General features: G+C 68.3%; 2 protein-coding genes across 4 annotated transcripts; one reads left to right on the top strand and one right to left on the bottom strand.

The window, feature by feature from the left end:
- The first annotated feature begins 188 nt into the window (after positions 1-188).
- On the top strand, positions 189-3,318 carry TSSC4 (tumor suppressing subtransferable candidate 4). 3 transcript variants are annotated; one of them, XM_044259969.1, is made up of 2 exons: positions 189-440; positions 1,806-3,318. In XM_044259969.1, exon 2 carries the CDS (start codon positions 2,097-2,099, stop codon positions 3,063-3,065), a length of 969 nt encoding a protein of 322 aa, XP_044115904.1. In that variant the 5' UTR covers positions 189-440; positions 1,806-2,096; the 3' UTR covers positions 3,066-3,318. The 3 variants fall into 3 exon arrangements, with proteins under 3 accessions (XP_044115904.1, XP_044115905.1, XP_044115906.1); XM_044259970.1 differs by lacking the exon at positions 189-440 and adding an exon at positions 456-1,524; XM_044259971.1 differs by lacking the exon at positions 189-440 and adding an exon at positions 456-1,149.
- A 1,638-nt stretch (positions 3,319-4,956) lies between these two features.
- On the bottom strand, positions 4,957-18,250 carry TRPM5 (transient receptor potential cation channel subfamily M member 5). Its single transcript, XM_044259972.1, is given in 24 exon segments — positions 4,957-5,171; positions 5,173-5,292; positions 5,295-5,439; positions 5,926-6,058; positions 6,292-6,473; positions 6,835-6,988; positions 9,963-10,137; positions 10,237-10,369; positions 10,556-10,674; positions 10,806-11,064; positions 11,163-11,255; positions 11,456-11,568; positions 11,917-12,062; positions 12,427-12,550; positions 12,624-12,764; positions 12,839-13,162; positions 13,510-13,628; positions 13,746-13,848; positions 14,191-14,382; positions 14,552-14,616; positions 15,655-15,838; positions 16,589-16,755; positions 17,343-17,523; positions 18,134-18,250. Coding segments are annotated over 24 exon segments (3,648 nt in total). The 3' UTR covers positions 4,957-5,012.
- Between the last annotated feature and the right edge of the window lie 830 nt (positions 18,251-19,080).

Below are 19,080 nucleotides of genomic sequence, written 5' to 3' on the forward strand. Positions count from 1 at the left end.
ACGAAGGGCGCGGTCGCGCGCTTCCGCCCGCACCGGAAGCACGCGGCAACGGCGCCGCGCGCGACGGTGCACTTCCGTCCTAAGGAGGCCGCTGTGCTCGCGACTTCCAGCAGGTGGCGCTGAGGGCCCAGGAACGCGGCGCTCGAGCATTCTGGGAGTCGCCGTGACGCCTCTTCCTCCTCCCTCTTTTCTCTACTCAATTCCGGCTCTTAGCGGGCAAGAAAGCCGTCGTTTCCGGGAAGGAGGGGCTCAGAAGAAAAGCGAGGACGCATGCGCAGGGGCCACGCTACCCGACGGGCCTTGGGGGGTGGCGCCCCAGTGCTTTGTGGGAGATGTAGTTTTCCAAGTACGGACGCCTCCGGGCTGGGCCGGCGGAGGACTCGGTTTCCCAGAAGGCGGAGCGCAGCTCAAGATGGAGCCGGCCAGGCCGCACCAGTCCGGTAAGTATGCGGCGAGGGAGTCCGGCGCTGACTAGCAGCCGCGCCTCTGGGAGGTGCTGTCCGCATCCTTGCCCAGCCCGGAGCCGCCCCCCTAGTGCGTCGCGTCTCCGGCCCCTCGTGGGCTGGGCCCTGGGACCCCGAGGCTTGTGAAGCCCGGACCCTGTCCGGCCCAGGCCCCCGACCGAGCGGAGGAAGCCGGGGGTGCGCGTCCGAGCGCTCCCGCGGGGAAGCCAGTGGTTCCGCCTGCCGGGGCGGGGCTCCGGCCGCCGAGCTCCCGAAGTTCGCGGAGAGCCCCAGGAAACGCTCCCGGTGGCTCCTCCTGCCATCGGGATGGCACAAGGCGCTGCCCCCTTGTCCCCCCGGCGCGCCCCCGCTCCGGCTGCTGCTTCTAGTCGCGGTGGCCTTCCCGGCGGTGCGGACCGCGGGGACGCGACTTCGGCGAGCAGGAGGCTGGCTGCAGCTCCGGCTTTGCTCGCGGCGTGCTGCGCGGCCGGCCCATTGTCTCTCCCTCCCTAGAACACGTGGGGTGCTCCCGTTCGCTCTGGAGGCGCTCCCTCGCTTGGGGACTCGCGACCCAGAGCACTGGCGGTCTCGTCTGTGTTTGGTCAGCTGCGGGGCACCCGCGGCCGCGCCTGGCCCACCTGCCGGGTCCTTCGTGGGCGCTCCGCAGCGGGTCACCCTGGGCCAGGGCGGCTTGGTGGATAGATGGGTGAGGCCTGGCTGTCCCCTGAGCCCGGAAATACAAGGTGCAAGGTGCCCGCTTGGTCACACTTGGGCCACTAAGCGAGCGTTGGTCCCACTTCTGTGCTCTGCTGGGAGAGGGGAGGTGTGTGCACTGTTGGGGGGAAGTGCCACTGGAGGTTGCTGCAGGGCCTGCCTCTGCCCACCAAGGGTGCCCCGGGTGGCCACTGACACCCCGCTTCGCTGTGGGCCTGACCCTCAGACACCAAGGACTCGGCTGCGGACGCCCATGGAACTCCCGGGGCCTCTCCCAGCGGTCAGGAGCCGCCCTTCCTGCCTTGGACCAGGCAGGTGGCCCAGTCTTTGTGCAGTCCTTGCGGCGTGCCACGCGCCACGCTGAGCGGTTAGTAAGGAGCCTACCTGCTCTAGGGGGCGGCAGCGCAGAGCACAGGCTACGGTTGCCGTGGGCCGAGCCCTGGCTGGCTGCCTCTTGCCACAGCCCCACCCTCCAACAGGCCCCTAGACGGGGCTCCGAGCCTTGAACGGAGCCATCGTTACAAAGGATCTGCTCTGGGCCCGGCCTCTGTCTGGGCTTCGTAAACCCAGGACCACCCGTTGGGGTTGTGGCACCGTCTCTGCACCTTTGCAAGAGTCTGATCTGATGCTCGCCTTTTCCCACCTCAGCCCGCTACAGCTGAGCCGCTGGACGGCGCCAGGACCGAGGCCACCACACCTTTGCAGCACGTCCCCCACCGGCACTCCAGTGTCCGCACAGACCGCGTCAGACAAGGGAGGTGAGCGGGCTTTCAGGGGACGGGGATCTCCGTCCCTTGCTCTGCAGGACGTTCTTCCTGTGGATCCCACCGCCGGCCCAAGGACAGTGGGTCTACAGGAGGGACCTATCGTGAGTGCCTGCGAGTCTCAGACACGAACTTCTTGGGCGGTCTGGTCTGGGTGTGGTGTGCCCTGGGACACATGTCTGAGGCAGAGGCAGGAGAGCCCCTGGAAGCCCAGCAAGGGACAGAGGTTGCCGCTGTGCCTGCGGACACCGCGTCTCTCAGCGACTCAGACTCTGTCAGCCTGCCTGGTGGTGCTGAGATGGAGGCTCTGTCCCCGGGGGTGCGACCTGGGGAGGCCCAGGGGGACTCAGACCCCGATGAGTCCTCTTTGTCTGCGAGGGGCCTCCGCACGGCCGCGGTGCAGCCGTTCCAGCTGAGGGGCATGAGCTCTACCTTCTCCTGGCGCAGCCGCAACATCTTTGACTGCTTAGAGGGCACAAGCAGTCAGGTGCTGCCCTCCGAGGCTCAGACTGACGCGGGTGATGACGGGGACTTCCCACGGCCGCCGGCACCCGCAAGCCAGCGTCCAGCAGAGGACCCGGGCAGGGCCAGTCAGAGCCCTGCTCCTCCGAAGTTGCCCCCCGTCCCTGACTATGTGGCCCACCCTGAGCGCTGGACCAAGTACAGCCTGGAAAATGTGGCGGAGGTCAGCGAGCAGAGCAACCGGGCTGCTGCTCTGGCCTTCCTGGGCTCCCCGAGCCTGGCTGCCCCCAACAACCGTGTGTCCTCTTTCAACCAGGACGCCTCTAGCTGCGGGGAGGGAAGAGTCATCTTCACCAAACCCGCCCGAGCTGGCGAGGCCAGGCCTGAGAGGAAGAGGGCCCTGAAGAAGGCAGGAGGGCCTGGGAACCCGGGCGCCCCAGGGGGCGAGGGCCCCGTGGAGCTGGCCCACCTGGCTGAGCCTGGGAGCCCGGAGGCTGAGGACTGGAACAGCCCCCTCGGGGGCCTTCAGGAAGTGGGCGTGCTGCAGGGGGCCGCCCACCCCAGTTCAGCGGCCGGGCCTTCCGTGGTGGAGACCGTTGGCTTCCATGGCAGCAGGAAGCGGAATAGAGACCATTTCCGGAACAAGCAGAGCAGCCCTGAGGCCACAGGCACCGAGATCTGAGAAGAGACCCCCCGGCTGGTGTTCCCGGACAGGCTGGCGGAGGAAGGCAGCTAGGGCCACTGGCCGCTTGGGGTTGGGTGGGGCCTGGGGCTCCAGCCCCTCGGGAAGGGAGCCAGCGGGCCGCCAGGAGGAGGCGACGGCATCCTGGGCTGGAGCTCCGGGTAGTGGTGTCTGAAGCAGTGCTTGCCGGTGGACGGCAGAAGCCCTGGCCCGCCGAGTCCCTGTGGGGCAGCAGTAAAGGTTTCGGACTTTCCTTCGGCTTCGGGCCTTGTGTCGGTTCTCAGGTCAGGACCAGCATGGCTGGGCCTTGTTTGCCCCCCACTGCCCCCATACGCCCTGTTCTCTCGTTCTGTCCTCCCTAACTTAGTGTCCGGGGGGCATGGAGGCTTTTTAAATGGACACCCAGGTCTAAAGTAGGAGGTGAAGAAGACCCTGGGCACCTCCGGGGGGTGAGCTCGATCCCAGCTGGCCAGGCCGGGCTAGGGCAAGGAATCTTGAAGAGATGAGGCCCTACAAGGCCAGCATGTGAGTTGGGGGCAGGGCCCCTCCTTGGCCTGGGCCGCTCTGGCCTGCCCAGGGCGAGTGTGATGATGGCCAGTGTCCTGGGACCACATCACCAGAGCGACTGAGCTGTGGGCAGGGCCCCTGCTGGTATGGCTGGGCCCAGCGGCGGGGGAAGGAGCACAGACCCCTGAGGGCATTGGGTGGCAGACTGGGACTAGTGTGTTCTCTCTGTGCCTGGTGGCAGGACGTAGCAGAGACTGGCTGGTCTGTTGTCCCAGCCCCAGGCCTCGGAGGGAAGGAGGGGACCAACGCGGCTAGCCACTCACCTTAGCTAGGGCCAGCACAGGAGCCCGGACCCCCATCCCATAGGCAGGTAAACCCTCCCCCACCCCCCACCCCCCCCCCTAACCTTTACTGACTCGGGGTGGGTGTGTTCTCTTAGGAGAAAGCAGCCTTGGGGGCAGGGGTGGGTCCCCCTGGGGCCGGGGCCCAGGCCGGACATAGTGCAGCGCTTGCTGTGTGAGCACGTGAGGGTGTGTGGGATTCGGGGTCAACACGCAGAGTCAAAACTCCCTCCAGGTCCAAAAGGGCAAGAGGTTCCAGCCGCTAGTGTTTCCAAGAAATGAGTTTTAACAGGTGATCCGGGTTGGGTACGAGAGAGGTGTGGACCCCGTGTTGTGGCCCACCAGACCAGACCAGACCGGGCGGTAGTGCATGGGGGTCCCCAGGGCTCCCCCAGTCTGGGAGAGGGCCCACCGTCCAGCGCCGTGCTTCCATGTGGAGAGCGGTCCCGGGAAAGGAGCCGGGCAGGGCGAGGAGTAGCTGCTTGTGACAAGGCCACGAGAGCCAGAGCCCACCGAGGGCTCCAGTGGAGGCGGGGCAGGTGCGGGGGTCTCTGGGCTCTGGGGTGGCCTGCCTGCCCATCATGGTCGGGGCGCGGGGAGGTGGGCCCCGTGTGCAGATGCTCCGAGTGGCTCAGGTGTCCGAGAGCCGCTGGCCAGCCTCTGGGCCCTCGCTGCTGTCTGCAGCCCCACGGCGGTCGGCCCCGGCTTGCTGGCGCCCACCTTTAGAGGTCTGTGAGTCTGCTGAGAAAGGAAGACCCCTCAGCTGCTGGTGCCGGTCCCAGGGAAGGGAGAGGGGCTCACGCACACCACACGAGCACGGGAGCCGGCGAGCCTGGCCAGGAGGGGGCTGGGGGTGTTGTGGAGGGCGGCTGCCAGGCGGAGCCTCCAGGGTCCACGTGGCCACACTCTCGTGCCTGCCTGAGCTGGCGGCTTCGGCAGAGGGCTCCTGCCCTGCCCTGAAGACCGTTGCCAGCCAAGGGCCATCGGCGGCCTGGGCCAGTCCCCTCCCAGGACAGGAAGGCAGGTAGCGAGGCACCGTGTGACCGTCCTCCACCTGTGGCCCCGCCAGCCTGCGCCCCTGCCCTCCCCAGACACACACTTACTCCAGCTGGCGCCGCTCTGGGCTATGGAGGACAGGAGCACCGTGCAGTAGTCGACCTGGGGGAGGGAGAGGCGTCCGGGGCAGCCCCTGGGCCCTGCCACCCCGTGGGCCTCCCCTCCCGTAGCCGTGGGAACAGGTGTGAGGGCAGGGTTCCGGGTGTGCAGAGTGGACAGTGAGGGGGTCTGAAGGACGGGACCCCCTCCAGGGAGGGCACGCTCTCCCCAAAGTCCCCTACGGAGGCAGGTACAGGGACTGTGCCCCCGGGGCCTTGCCCTGCCCTGCCTGGGTGCTGGGGTGTAGGGCTGAGGGTGAGGGTCCCCAGTCAGAAGAGCGTGAGGCCCAACTGCCTACCTGGGACTCCAAGCGCTTGATGCGCCTTTCTTGCTCCCTCAGCCCCCCGAGGTGCTGGGCTACGGAGTCCACCCTGCGACGGAGACCGGTGTGCACGGGGCGCCCCACAGCGGGTGATCCCGTCCTCCCGTGCCCAACCACCCAGGCCTTTTGAGGAGGTTTGGGGTCACTGAGGCCTCACTGGGTGGGGTGGTCCGCCTTTGCCAGCATCTCCACATCTGGCTGTGGGCCCTCCTGCCCTCCCTGGGCTCTCGAGGGGGCTGAGCGGCTGCCAGCGAGAGCGGGGGTCGCGGGCAAGCGGGAGCTGTGAGCCTGAAGGGATGTTGGGACGGAGCGTTCTGGGGGGCCCAGAGCAAGGACGACACCGCCTTTATCGGCCCCTCTGCCCCTCTCAGCTTCAGCCTCCCCAGCTCAGAACTGTGACTGGCGGGCATGGGCCACTCCTGCTCTTGGTGGCGGAGGTCCCGGAGGGGCTCTTAGACCCCTGGCCGCCTGGGGAGGGGGGGGACAGGGCCTTTGGTCTCCAGGTGGGGGTGGGGGGCTCGGGGCACCCACGCACCTGTGGGCGGTTTTCCGCAGCACCTCCTCCTTGCTGCCCTTCCTCTGCTTCTCCAGCTTGCTCAGGTAGTTCTCCTTCTGCACCGCCTCCCACGTGACCATCTTCTGGTCCAGGGGCTCCGGCAGGTCTCTCCCTGGGAAGGCCGGACGGCCACACGCTCGGCTGCAGCCAGGGGGGCCGCGGGGCCACAGGAGCCCTGGCACCCGCGGGGCCCGCCCTCTACCCCGCACCCCCAAGTCACTGCCCACAGGCCCAGGGTGCCAGGGGGAGGAGGAAGGTGATGGGCTCAGCCTGTGCCGGCTGCCCCGGGCCCGGACGGGGGCTCCGCGCGCCTGCCCGCCCCCCTGCACGAGGGCGGGGCCTCACCCAGGTGCGCCCGCTTCTGCTCGGCCCCCTTCCGGAGCAGCCTCTTGAGCAGCAGGCTCAGGTGGCTGAGGACGATGAAGGGCGGCGCCAGGGCGGGCCGCTGGTGGTACTCCACGATGAGGTGGTAGCGCTGAAACTTCCAGAACGTGTCCGCGTTGCCCTGCACCACCTGGAACGTGTAGCTGTGGGGCCGGCGTGTGGGCGCGGAGCGCGTGCGGCCTCTGGTCCCCGCCCAGCCCCGCGCCACTCCCGGGGCCCCCAGCCCGCGTCGCCCCCCCCTTCGTGCCCGCTCCCGCGTTTCTCTGTGCGTCTGGAACGGATGCGCACACGTGCGGTCTCCGCCGCCCCCTCTGCTCTCCTGGACGGTGCGGACCTGCCCCCGGAGCCTCCCTCCCCCGCGCCTGTCATTCACTGCACCCCTCCTCGGGGCCCTGCACACCCGCGGTCCAGGCCCCAGCCCCGGCGGGTGGGGGGCGGTGCAGAGCGGCCCCTGCAGCCCCAGGTCTACAGCCCCCCATGCAGGGAGCTCAGGGATCAGGCCACCTGAACATGGCGATCAGCAGGTTCATGAGCAGCACGTTGGTGACCAGCAGGAAGGTGACCAGCAGGAGGATGACCAGCCAGTTGGCGTAGAGGTTGGGGCAGGAGGGGGAGCCCTCCTCCAGCAGGGGGTGCAGCGAGCAGTTCACACGGGCTTCTGAAACACAAGCGCACAGTGGGGGCCGCCTGGACCCACAGCCTCCGGCCTTGAGAGCTTCATCCTCACGTGGAGCCCGCCCGGGTGGAGGGTGCTGGCGGGGGCCCAGCTAGCCTGGCTGGCCCGGGGTTAGCTGGTGGGGCACTGAGCGTTCCTGCATAGGACACTGGTCCCTCTCCCCCACCTCCTCCTGCCTGGTCATCACTGCCAGGACCTGGGGGATGGGGCATAGAAGACCCAAGTTTGTGCTGGTAGATGTGTGCTTTCCCCACCACCACCGCGGGCTCAAAGCTGGTGTGCAGAGAGTTAGCCAAGGTGAGGGGTGGTCGGTCTTCCCTGCAGGACTTATCAGGGCCTTCGTAACACTGAGGCCTGTCCCATGGCGCCCAGCTGGGGAGGCAAGTCTGCACTATCTCCGTTCTTCATCGGGCTGCACCTTCCTTGACCCTGATTGTCACAGGCGGTGTGGACACAGCACCTCTGGGCCATGCCAGCTCACAGAACGTTCTCGGGGCAGTGGGAGTGAGTGCGTGATCTGGGAGCAGGCAAGCCTGCCCCGGGGGGCCCGAGGGTCACAGCACCAGCCCCTCACCAGCCAGCACCCTGCACTCATGGGAGGCACGGGAGGAAGGAGCAGAGCCTGAGGGCACGGGCCACGGCTGCCCAGGGTGCTTGCCACATCTTCTTTGGGAGGGGGCTCGTGGCCTTGTATGTGCACGTGCCCCGTGGCCACGTGGGTGCTGCCCCCGCCTGCATGCTGGACTGTTCCCACAGCTGCCCCTCTGGCTGTCTGTGCTGTGTGTCCCCGGTCTCTGTCTACGTGCGTGTACCTGTGTCCCCACGCTGTGCGCACGTGTCGGGCTGGTGGGGCCTGTCTTCACGTGTCTGTGGCTCCCTCCCCGGGGGGCTGTCTCCCAATTTCCCGAGTGAGTTTTTGTGCCACGCCAGGCCAGTGAGCTGCTGAGTGGGCAGAAGGACGTAGCCAAGCAGCCTCCTCCCAGCCCTGGCCCACAGGCCTGCTGGGGGCTGAGTCACACCCCTTGTCTCTCCCCTGGGCACCCAGGCTCCGAAGCAATGAGACTCCCATGTCTCCCAAAGGTGCCACCAGGCCAGGCTGGAAATTAAATTGTCCCTGGGGGGGCACCTGGATGGCTCAGAGGGTTAAAGCCTCTGCCTTCGGCTCAGGTCATGATCCCAGGCTTCTGGGATCGAGCCCCACATAGGGCTCCCTGCTCGGCGGGGAGCCTGTTTCCTCCTCTCTCTGCCTATCTCTCTGCCTGCTTGTGACCTCTGCCTGTCAAATAAATACATAAATAAATGATCTTAAATTGCCCCTGGGGCTAAAGCTAGACCGAAGTCAGCCCTGCGGCTTCCTCCTGGTGCGTGGGGCCGGGATGGGGTGTGGCGGGGCAGGTGTCCCTCTGGGCCCCAGGCCCATAGGCTACATGTTAGAGACTCAGTTTCCCCACCACCGACCCCCTCCCCGTGGTGGGGTTACCCAGAGGCCTGAGTAGACAGGAAGCCCAGCCCCAGGAGGGGAAGGGTCCTGCCCGGGGCCCTGAGGGAGCCGACTCAGGCCTGGCCGTGCTGACGGGCTTGGTGCTACAGCACTCTGTCCCCGAGGCAGCCCGGGGGGCTGGGACCCCCTCAGGAAGGCCTGCCCTCCATCTGCCCTCTCCGGGTAGCCCTGGGCTCCTGGGGAACTGGGGTCGTGACCCCACCATACACCACTGACCCCAGCACCAGCGTGAAGATGGGGCCCTCCGGGTGACCCGGTGTCCCCCGCCTCCCAAGGGCCCCACAGGACAGGGTGGCCAGGGGCCATACGGGGAGGCAGGCGGGTCTGCTGAAACTAAGGGACTGGAACACTGCGGCTGAGCAAACACCGAGGGGTCACCGGGGCAGGCCCCACAGACCCGGGGAATGGCCTCCGGCACACCTCACTTAGCCAATCCCCATGGCGGCAGCGCCCCCGCCCATCCTGGCGGCCGGTGTTGGCATCACTCACGCTCTCTCCCCGCTGACAAATCGGTACCATGTGGTGGGCACGCTGACCGCGCCTCAGTGGCTTCAGGGGTCGGGGCAGGCCTCAGACCTGGTGTGCTCGTGACTGCCCTGGGGCCTGGGTCGCCCTGGTCCCGCCCCAGGCTGAGCGAACGGGCCCTCCGCGGGCCCTCACACGGGCCGCCGGCGCTGGCTCACCTTCCTTGAGGGGCCGGTTCCCTCTCCTCACCAAATCCCAGTCACCTCTGGGGCTGCACAGGTGTCCCTGGCCCCCACGCCAGGGCTTCCCTGAACCTGTGCCCACCCAGCGCCCCATGGAGGAGCAGCTCCCTCTCCCACACTACCCACTGTCATGGGAGATTCTGGGAACCTCCAACAAGGGCCAGCTGGGGACACCTGCACCCTCTGATGGGCCGCACACCCCTGAGAGCAGGTGAGGCGCACTGGGCTGTGTCCCCGGCGCGGACGCTGTCAGGAACAGCCTCATGGCAGAGGGGCCTTGCCAGCAGGCGGGCCCAGGACCCAGCATGGGGCCTCTGGAGGATGGACGGGGGACAGAGAGGCCCGCTGTCCAGCAGGGCCGCCCGGGGTGGGTAGAGGCGCCAGTGCACGGACCAGCCCGTGATGGTTAGGGACGGACTGGGATGGGCCTGCCCACTTTGCTGCCTCCTCGCACCTCAGTTCCTAGCCCGGTGCCCCAAATCTCGCGTCCCTGTGACAAAAAGAAATCTGCCTGGAGCTGCCCCTGGGCTGTGGGGCCTGGGGGCCAGCCTCAGGGACGTCCCTCATCTTGGCTAATTCCTGGCTAGGGCCTCACGTGACCCCAAAAGGCCCCTCTCAAGGGCCCCACGTCCAGGGTGTTGTAAAAGGAGACTTGGTAAACCAGACCCCATCTGGCTGCACCCCAAAGGGGGGGTGTCCTTGCAGCTGGCTCAGAGGCGCTGCCCTCTCCCCCAGGCTGTGTGCTAACCATCGATCTCGTCCAGCGGGATTTGCCCGAAGATCTGCAGGTAGGGCCGGTAGAGCACGCGGCGGAAGACCCACTCCAGGCGCCCGTCGTGGGGGTGCAGCAGCGCCTGCGTGGTCACGCCGTAGGCCACAAGCCACACGCTCAGGAAGAAGAGGAAGAAGAAGACGTCCTTCATCTCCAGGGGGAGGAGCGGAGAGGTTAGTGGTCGCCCACTGGGGCTTCAGTCTCAGCCGCCCCGGGAGCCAGGGCAGGCCGGGTACGGCCAGGGGCTCACCATGCGCTCCACGATGATGATCTTGGGGCCCAGCTGCTTGTGGACGGCAAAGATGTGGATGAGTCGGAGCGTGAACACCATGAAGTCGACGGCCAGGACCGTGCGGCCCGCCTCGAACATCGAGGGCACCATCCTGGGGGTGGGGGGGTGGTTCGAAGGGCTGCTAGTGCCCCGAGAGAGGAAAGAGCTTCCTCCAGGACACAGTGCTGGCGCCAGGGACAAGCCGGAACTTCTGAGCCCTTTCCTGGTTTCATCCTACAGGTGACCTTGCCCACTGGCCCAACCGAGGTGGCCCGTTAGGCCTCTGAGCCCTACCGACCTGCAGGCGACACCAACAATGAACAGGAAGATGGCCACCATGTCACACTTGTTCCAGTTATCTTCCACGTAGAGCGTGAACTTCTTCACCAGATGTGTGTCCTCGTCCGTGAAGAATCCCTGGCAGAGGGGCAGACAGTCCACTGACGGCTCACTGGAGACAGCCCTGCCCAGCCCAGGCTGGGGTTGGGGGGATCAGGGCTCAGCCTGGAGCTGGGACCCGGGCTCAGTGGGCGTGGCCCACCACTAACCTGCCGGATCTCTTCCAGCACCAGTGTAAAGACCCAGAAGTACAGGGTGACCTCAGGCCCAGACGGCCCCTGAGGAGGTGGCCTGAAGTCGACCAGCAGGACGTAGGCGAACAGGAACAGGAATGCAAAGTACATGACCACATTCCCCAGGAACACGGTCACGGGCGCGCCCCAAAACATGCGCCAGCGCGTGAGCAGGAAGGCAGCACGGGGCCCTGGGTCTCCCTGAGCCCTTGGTGTCTCTGCCAACTCCTCTGGCCTGCAGCACAGGAAGACCACAGCCGGCGGTGAGGCAGGCGGCCAGGTGCCCCACGGAGTGAGTGCCGCCCCCCGGCCAGCCCACCCCGCGGCCCGTACCCGCTGCCCGGGCTGCAGAGCAGGCTCTTCTCCGTGTCCAGACTGTCCAGTTCCTGCAGGCCCTCGGGGCCCGTCCTCAGCGGGACCTCCTCACTGCAAGCACAGGGGACCCTCAGGGCCTGCGGCAAGGGCACCAGCCAGCAAAGGAAGTGCTGAATGCACTGAGAAGGTCTGCACCACAGCAGGACCCACAGAGATACTGGAGGCGGGGAGCTGGGGAGATGCGGTACCCTCAAAGCCCACCCCCCGCCACCAGTGGCTGGCAAGGTGGCGGCCGCCTGCCCCCAACACACCTGAAGGTGATGAAGTTGGTGTAGATGAGGGCTGGGCAGAGGAAGGCACACAGCAGCCGTAGGATGGGCGTGTCTGACGCCATGTCCCCCCACCAGATCTTGGTCAGGAAAGCCTGAAACGAAGGCACCGCCACTGGCCCCCCCAGCCCACACCGTGGCCCATGCTGTGCCCAGCACCAGGTGCGCCCTCCCAGGCTCTGCCAAAGCCTCGCCCTGCACCCCGGGGGCAGACCCTTCACGGGGTGAGGGGAGACCAGGTTTAGGGGTGCGGGAGAGCCACATGGAGGAGGCGGCCCCTCTGCTGAGACCCACAGCGGACAAAGAGCCGGGCCGGGGCAGCGAGAAGGAAGCCAGGCAGGTGCCTTCTAGGAACAGGGCTGTCCGTCCTGCGCCCCTGGCCTGTGACCAGGACTTGGGGAGCGGAGGCGGGCGAGGCCATTCCCCCAAAGCCAGGCGCTCACCTGCACCCCGTCATGGGCGAAGAAGGCCTTGGTGTCGGCCTCGGTGGCCAGGTGCAGACAGGTGGCCCTGCTCCAGCCGCGGTTTCTGCGCACCAGCAGGGCGAACGCGCGGTCCTCGCTGTTGCCGTAGCACTCGGAGAAGAGGCCTGCGCAGGGACCCCGGCCATTGGCCGCCACGCTCCTCCCCCTGGGCCCCGAGCTGCGTCCACCTCCCCACAGGGACTCTGACCGTGCCCGCCTGCCCTGCCCTTCCCTCCCCCGTTGTCACCCCACCTGCCCTGACTGAGTGGCCGCAGGACCCAGGGTGTGCCCAAGGCCACCGCTGAGGACCCCCCCGTCCCTCTGTGAGAATGAACGTTAGAGTCCACCTCCCCACTAAGAGGAGGCTCTGAGGACAAGAGGCTCTGGCCCTGGGCCCCCACCCCGTGCGCCCCCCGTTCCGTGCGCCCCCAGCCCCGTGCGCGCCCCCACCCCACGGGCTGCGTCGCTGACCGCCGGGCCGGTGCTCACCCAGGGCCAGCTGCTCGTACTTGGCCTCCCTCACCGGGCGGCGCACTCCCGCCCCCGTCTCCAGGTGCGACATCTCTCTGAGGATCTTGCAGGCGGCCAGAGCAGCGGCCACCCCCTCCTGGCCCTAGGAGGCAGGGTGTGAGGAGGCTGGTATCCCCGCCCCTCCCCGGCCCCCCAGGAGCCCGGGGCCAACCCACCATGGCCCAGAAGTAGGTGGCCATCTCGTGGCGGTTCTGCAGCACGGCCCAGAGGAACAGGTCCCGCCACGGGTTCTCACTCCTCCGGTTCAGATCCAGCAGCCACTTCCGGCCCTCAGGCCGCCTGGCCGGTCCCCGCTCCTGGAGAACAGGCCGGTCAGCCTCCTGGGGACCCCTCCCGGCCCTCCCGGCCTCCCGGCCCCCGGCCCGCGCACCTCCTGGTAGAGCCCGCGGCAGGCGTCGTGCAGGAAGTCCTTGAGCAGGCGGGAGACCTCGTGCAGGGAGAAGGCGGGCGGGCCGGTGGGCGGCTCGCGGGCCTGCTGGGCGCCCAGGCCGGCCAGGGTCAGCCGGCCCTCCTCGAGCTTGCGCTGCAGCAGGTCGAACAGCAGGCTCTTGGGGGGCGTGGAGCGGTACAGCTGCTGCAGCCGCCCATACGTCAGGAAGTCCCCCACGTCGGCGCCGTTGTCCACGAAGAGACGCACGAACTCGGGCTTGTCACTCACCAGCGCGTCCATCATCACCTCCTCCAGGTCACAGGACTGGGGCCGTCACGGAACATGCCCGGGGGTGGGGCGGAGTCGCGCAGAGTGAGTGGGAGTCCGTGTGCAGGGAGCCCCCCAGTTCAGCACCCCAGCCTGTCCCTCCGGGCCACCAGGGGCCACGAGTCCCGGGGCATCCGGCAGGCCCGTCCTCCCTGGGGGCCATGCGCGGGGAGCCCCAGCAGGTGCCCTGGCCTCCCCACCCCACCCCTGGCCACAGCGGGCAGGAAGGAACCTGCCAGGAACCCTAGGGAACACCGTCCGCCCCCAGGCCCTCCACAGAGTCCCCGCCCTGGGTCGGCCAGAAACGAAGCTCGGGAGGCATCGGCCGGCCGACGGGCGGGCACCTTCCACTCCACGTCCCCGTTGAAGATCTCGCTCCTGGCGATGTCCACGTGGTTCCAGGCCACGGCCAGCTTGAGCTCATCCAGGTAGTCCTGCGCCTCCTGGCTGTGGCTCTTGCAGGCTTGGACAGAGTGGGCGGGGCATGAGGGGCGAACCTAGGGGTCCCTAGGGGCCAGGCGCAGAGCCGGGGGCCGTGGGACGCAGCGGTGGTCACCCCACACCCGCCCAGGCCTCTCACCTTTCACCAGCGCTTTAAGGATGACCGTGTCCAGCTCCTCGGTGCCCTCCTGCTCGAAGTCATGCACGGTGAGCAGGTGCGGGTGGCAGGTGATGTTCTGCAGCTGGGACACCAGGACAGGGGCCCTGAGGTGGCCCTGGGGGCGGGGACATGCCGGTGGACAGGCATGGGCTGGGCACCCGGCATGTGAGGTGGGTCTCAGTGAGCAGGCCAGCGGCTGCCCGGGGCACAGGGGCCCGCTCCGAGCTCCCCTGCTCCGGGGCCCGAGGCTGAGCCAGCTGGGAGGCTCTGTGGGGAGATGGAGAACGCTGGGGCCCTGCGTGTGGGGCGGGGGCACAGAGGCACCCGGAGGATTAGTCCCAGCTCTGCCATGCCTGGGAGCAGGGGATGGGACAGGGCGGGGGGCCTCAGCCTTCGGGTCCCACCGTCGCTGGGAGGCGCCTACCAGCTTGGTCCAGTGTACGATGTCTTCCCAGCGGAACTGCTCACCCGGAAACTTCTCTTTAAACTGCTTCTCGGCCACCTGGGGCACCAGGAGGTGGGGCTGGTTCATCAAGGCGGCCAGCACGTCCGCGACGCCTCCTGAGCCTGCCAGGACCAGCCACGGGGCGGCGTGCTCCACGGCCCTGGAGATCCTCTGGGGCAGCAAATGGGGGGGAGGAGACCCCACGTCAGCCTGGGCACCCTCCTTGGCCCGTGTGCTGGACATGCCCTGTCCCAGGATGGACAGGGTCCTGCCGGCAGCCACGGACAGTCGGGGGGGCTCCCGCTGGGCCCTCGCTGGGCCCCCCCCTCCCTGGCCCTACCTCCAGGGTGCTGGGGTCACCATTGACCAGCAGACAGAGGACGGGGATCTCGATGCTGCCAGTGCCTGCGGACAGAGCACCGTGAGGTCCGCCCTGGTGCCAGGCACGTGGTGGGGGGGGGCTTGCACCTCCTTGTGGGGCGGCCACGTGCTCAGACCACCAACCCCCAACGTTTTCTGAGCAAACGCTGGCCCAGAGGCTGTTTCTAGCCAAGTGTGGGCTCCGGGGTGCGTACCGCACACACCAGCCCCTCCGCCTGGGGACCGTTGTGGCCCCTCACAGCCATTTCCACAAAAAGGAACGTCTGTGAAGTCAGAAGTTCAGTCCCCGGCTGCACGGGCCACAATTAGGTGCCCCGCGTCTCACCCCGCCGCGGCAGCAAGCTGTCCCGCCGCTCCGCAGACCCTTAGAGGCCCCCGAAGCAAACTAAAGAGGTGAAGGAGGGGCCTCGGCCAGTTCCGTCCCCACATTAACCAGAAACGAGGTTTCGGCGTGTGAGGCCGGCTGGTGCTGGGCCACCAGGGGCCCAGAGCTGCCTTGGGATGGAAGCCGGCGGCCGGGTCGGGGTGTGTGGGCCGTGCAGACGTCAGCGCACCGGAGCCCCACGCCACCCCCGGGGTTCAGCATGGCTGGGGTTGTTACGAGCTCCCCGCTAGCGCACACTCCACGAGCATCGAGCACCGAGCAGAGCATCGAGCATCCTAAGCAAACACGGGGGCTGCGAGGACCGGGGATCCCCTTCACGCCCCACTAGCGGCGCCGGGGCTCAGGGAACACCGCCCTCTGGTGGCGGCGTACCTCGCGCCGGTGGAGGGAAACGGGCTCTCAAAACCCGCAGATCCGTTTTCCTCCCAAAGTGGGGAGCCCACGGAAAGAGCCTCTGGCCGGGGCCGCGCGTGCAAACACACCCGCGAGTGCTCCGCCGCCCCGTGGGGGGAGTCGCTGCCCGACGGCTCCGCTCCCCACGCGCCCGCGGCTCCCCCTCCAAAACGGCTCACAGCCCGACCTCCGCACCCCCTCGCCTTCAGCCTGGAAGCCCCACCTGCCCACCGGGTCGTCCTTCGGGCCCCGCCCACGCGCTGTGCCCCCGGGGCAGGCCTCACCCCCGTAGCCGGTCCTCTGCTCCGAAATGTGCTTCTCCAGCTTGAGCCTCAGCTCCGTCAGCCCGTCCCCCTTCCCGGACGGCCCGGGCTCCACCAGGATGAAGTGCGCCTGGTTGTTGTCCAGGGAGCAGAGCGGGCCCCGGCCGCTGCCCTCGTCCGCGGGGTAGTGGACAGGGCTGTGCTCCTGAAACGCGGCCCCGCACACAGCATGAGGCCCGGACCAGGTCTGCTCTGCCGGGACCTGCTCCCACCCCAGCCAGGGGGCGGCCGCGCGGCTGGTGCCGGGGCCGAGGCGGGGTGGGGTGGGGGGCGCCCGGGGGCCGGGGGCGGTCGGGAATGGTCCTCCCGATGGAACCAGGGAGGGAGAAAGCTCCCCTCACTCCCCGGCCCTGCCTTAGACAGACTCTGGGCTGGGAGCCGAGGCCACTCGCCCCGAGGTTGCCCAGATGTGCTGGTGACCGTCTGGGCCTCGGTCCTGGTCCTGGGCGGAGGGTGGGTCTGCGCGGGCTGGGGGCCTGGAGGACCCCTCCCCACGCTATTCCTTAGCCAATGCTGCCACCTGCTGGCCGTGTGCAGGCCCCCCCCCTTCTTTCCTCCCCTTGAGCTCCTCCCTTCTCCTCCCCTCCCATAGCTTCCCCTCAGTGTCCCAAGCCTTCAGGGAGCCTGCCCCACCCCGCCCCCGCCCCCAGACCCTGAGGGCAGAGGCTACTCTGTCCACAGCAGGCCTGGTACACGGAGGGCCTCAGGAGATGTTTGCCAAATAACCAATGGGCAGCGGATGGGGGGATGTGGTCAGCCTTTGAGACGGCACGGGTGGCCTCCTCGGCAGACACCCCTCCCACTGGGCCGAGGGATACTCGAGGGCCATGAGCTCCTCCCTGCCCCCCAGGTCCACCTTGCCCAGCCGCCCCGACAGTCCAAGACAGACGCTCACCTGGGCATTGTCCAGAAGATGACGATGCAGGACGCGGCCCAGCGAGGCAAGGCCAATGGCCACCACGCGGGCCCGGGTGGACGTGCTGGCCAGCGAGTGGTCACGCACGGCCTGTCCGACGTATCGGGCAAGGCCCACGCGAAGTGCACTGGTCAGGATCCAGGCCCCTGCGGCATGCGGCTCAGTGAGCCTGCGCCCGCACTGTCCCGGTCCTCCCCAGCCCGTGGGCAGGCCCATGTCCCCAGACCTGTGGGAGCCGCGTGGGACCGGGCCCCTGGGGGTCCCCTGGACAGCAGGCCATGGCTCTGCCCTGTGGCCTGTGCGGGGGACCAGAGCCTGGAGGGTTTCTCCAAATTAGGAAGCGCTCTGCCCAGTGGGGTCTGTCAGCCTCTGCAGGGAGAGAGCTCGGAAACCCCTGGACCTTGCGCGGGGTCTCCGCAGGCTCAGGCGGCCTGAGCAGGAAGCCCGATAATCTGGTCCTGACCTAGTCAAGCCAGACTGTCCCCCCGAGGGAGGCGGAGAGGGTGGTGGGGGCCCACCCGCAGACACGGGGTCCCACTGCCATCCCTGAGGGTGTCTTGCCGAGGCCCACAGGGTGCCCCTGCAGCTCCTGAAGAGGCCCCGGCCCCCAGCGGGGGACCTCGGCCGCGGCCCTCCTCCTGAGGAGCTGCTCTCGCCTTGGGCCGCACAGAGGAAGCCACAGGGGCCCATGGGCTGGGGTGCTCCCCGCTCAGGGGCTCTGGGGGAGCCTCACCTGTGCTCTGGGCCACCTTCACCAGCCCCTTGCGCAGGACGTCCCGCAGCCAGGACTTCATGGCGAACGGACGCTCCTCGCCCACCAGGGACACCACGAGGTTGGGGGCAGGCAGGTGCCACTCGGCCAGCAGGAGGTTGAAGAGCTCGGAGGGGGCCACGTCGCTGGGCACCTTCACAAACTGTGGGGCAGGATGACCACAGCCTCAGGGTGCCTGGTGGGTGCTGGACCTGGGGGCACTGGGCGCAGGGACACGGCACGGGGTGCTGGGCACTGAGGGCTAGCATGGGGGCACTGGCTTTGGGGGTCCTGGGCACTGGGGCACTGGGTATGGGGTGCTGGGCACAAGGGCGCTGGGGGGCACTGGCACAGGGGCCATGTGGGTGCTGGCCCTGAGGAGAGAGGCTAATACCCTTTAGGGCAGGGTGGCTGTAGGAAGCCAGGACTCAGCCGGGTCCTGCCTTGACCTGCCCGCGCCCCAGGCAGCACTGAGTCCCGTCTGGGCCCTGCTTCCTTCTCCTTGGGGGTGGAAGTGTGGAGAGAGGAGGGGTCCTGGCTGTGCGTGTGGGGGTGGGAGACGGGGGCCAGAGGTCACGGGCAGCTCTGCACTCTGCCTCCCCTGGGGACTCTGCACCCAGCCCTGAGAGCAGGCGGGCCCTGAGCGGCCCGGGGCGCTCCATGTTCAGGGGAGGCGCTGGGAGCTCGGGGTGGCAGCAAGCACTCGGTGGTCTGGTCCGGCCCCCAAGGCGTGAGGGCGCAGCGGCGGTGTGTGCGGGACGGCAGCCCCTTACCTTGCCTCGCTTCTTCCCAGACCCTCCAAATTCGATCTCGCCCCGGCACAGGCCAGACCCCGAGCCTGACGCAACCATCCTGGGGCCCCCGGGACAGCTTCCCCCGGCCTCCGGCATGAGGACCGCTCTGCAGGGACAGAGCCAACCCATGAGGGCAGGAGAGGCAAACCGTGCCCCCCTCTCCCTGGCTCCCGTGACGGCAGAGATCAGGGACCACAGCTGCCTCTGCTTCAGGGCCCTCCCCGGCCGCCAGCCTGGCCTAGAATCCCACCGTGAGGTTCACAAGGCCTTTCACACTCGGCTTCAGTTGCAGGAGACTCCCACACCCCACCCCTTCCCAGAAGACAAGGGGGCGCATCCTGGCCCCTCTACCTGGCTCCCCAGCCTGCTGCTCACCCTGCCGTGGGGCGCCTCGGGCCGGCCACTCCAGTCACCACTCCGGCAGAGGCTTTGCTGGGGGGCGTCCTAGAAACCCAGAACGTCCTATGGGCTTCAGGACACGCAGCCCACCCACCCCACACCCCCACCGGCCCCAGGATGGGGATGGACATCTTGGCTGTGCCTGGGCAGGGAGGGGGGCCGGCTGGTAAGTTCAGCTGGTGCCCACAGCTCAAGAGCAGAGGCCTGAGAGGGCCCGGGCAAGACTGTGTGATGCGGGGGAGGGACAGACCACGGTCCTTGCCTGGAGGTCCGGAGGGGAAGGCACCCTGCCCCGGGCTCTTCCCACCCAGTTCTGCCCTGGCCCTGGCCCTGGCCCGCAGCCAGGCTCCGAGCCCAGTGCTGCTCCTCGGACGCTCTCAGGGTGCACAGGGCTGGGGCCCCACGACCGGCCCAGGGGGCAAAGAGCTCGCTCCCAAGGGCCTGCCTGGCTGGGGCACCCCCAGGTCTCCCCGACCCGCCAGGCCCCACCTCCCAGCCTCCTGGCTCCAGCCGATTTTCTCAGCCGA

This window comes from Neovison vison, chromosome 7 (assembly GCF_020171115.1).
Source record: "Neovison vison isolate M4711 chromosome 7, ASM_NN_V1, whole genome shotgun sequence".
Taxonomy (NCBI): Eukaryota; Metazoa; Chordata; class Mammalia; order Carnivora; family Mustelidae; genus Neogale; species Neogale vison.

What these genes read in the sequence shown, in the direction of transcription:
- TSSC4 (XM_044259969.1), top strand. Translation starts at nt 2,097, where the DNA reads ATGTCTGAGGCAGAGGCAGGAGAGCCCCTGGAAGCCCAGCAAGGGACA.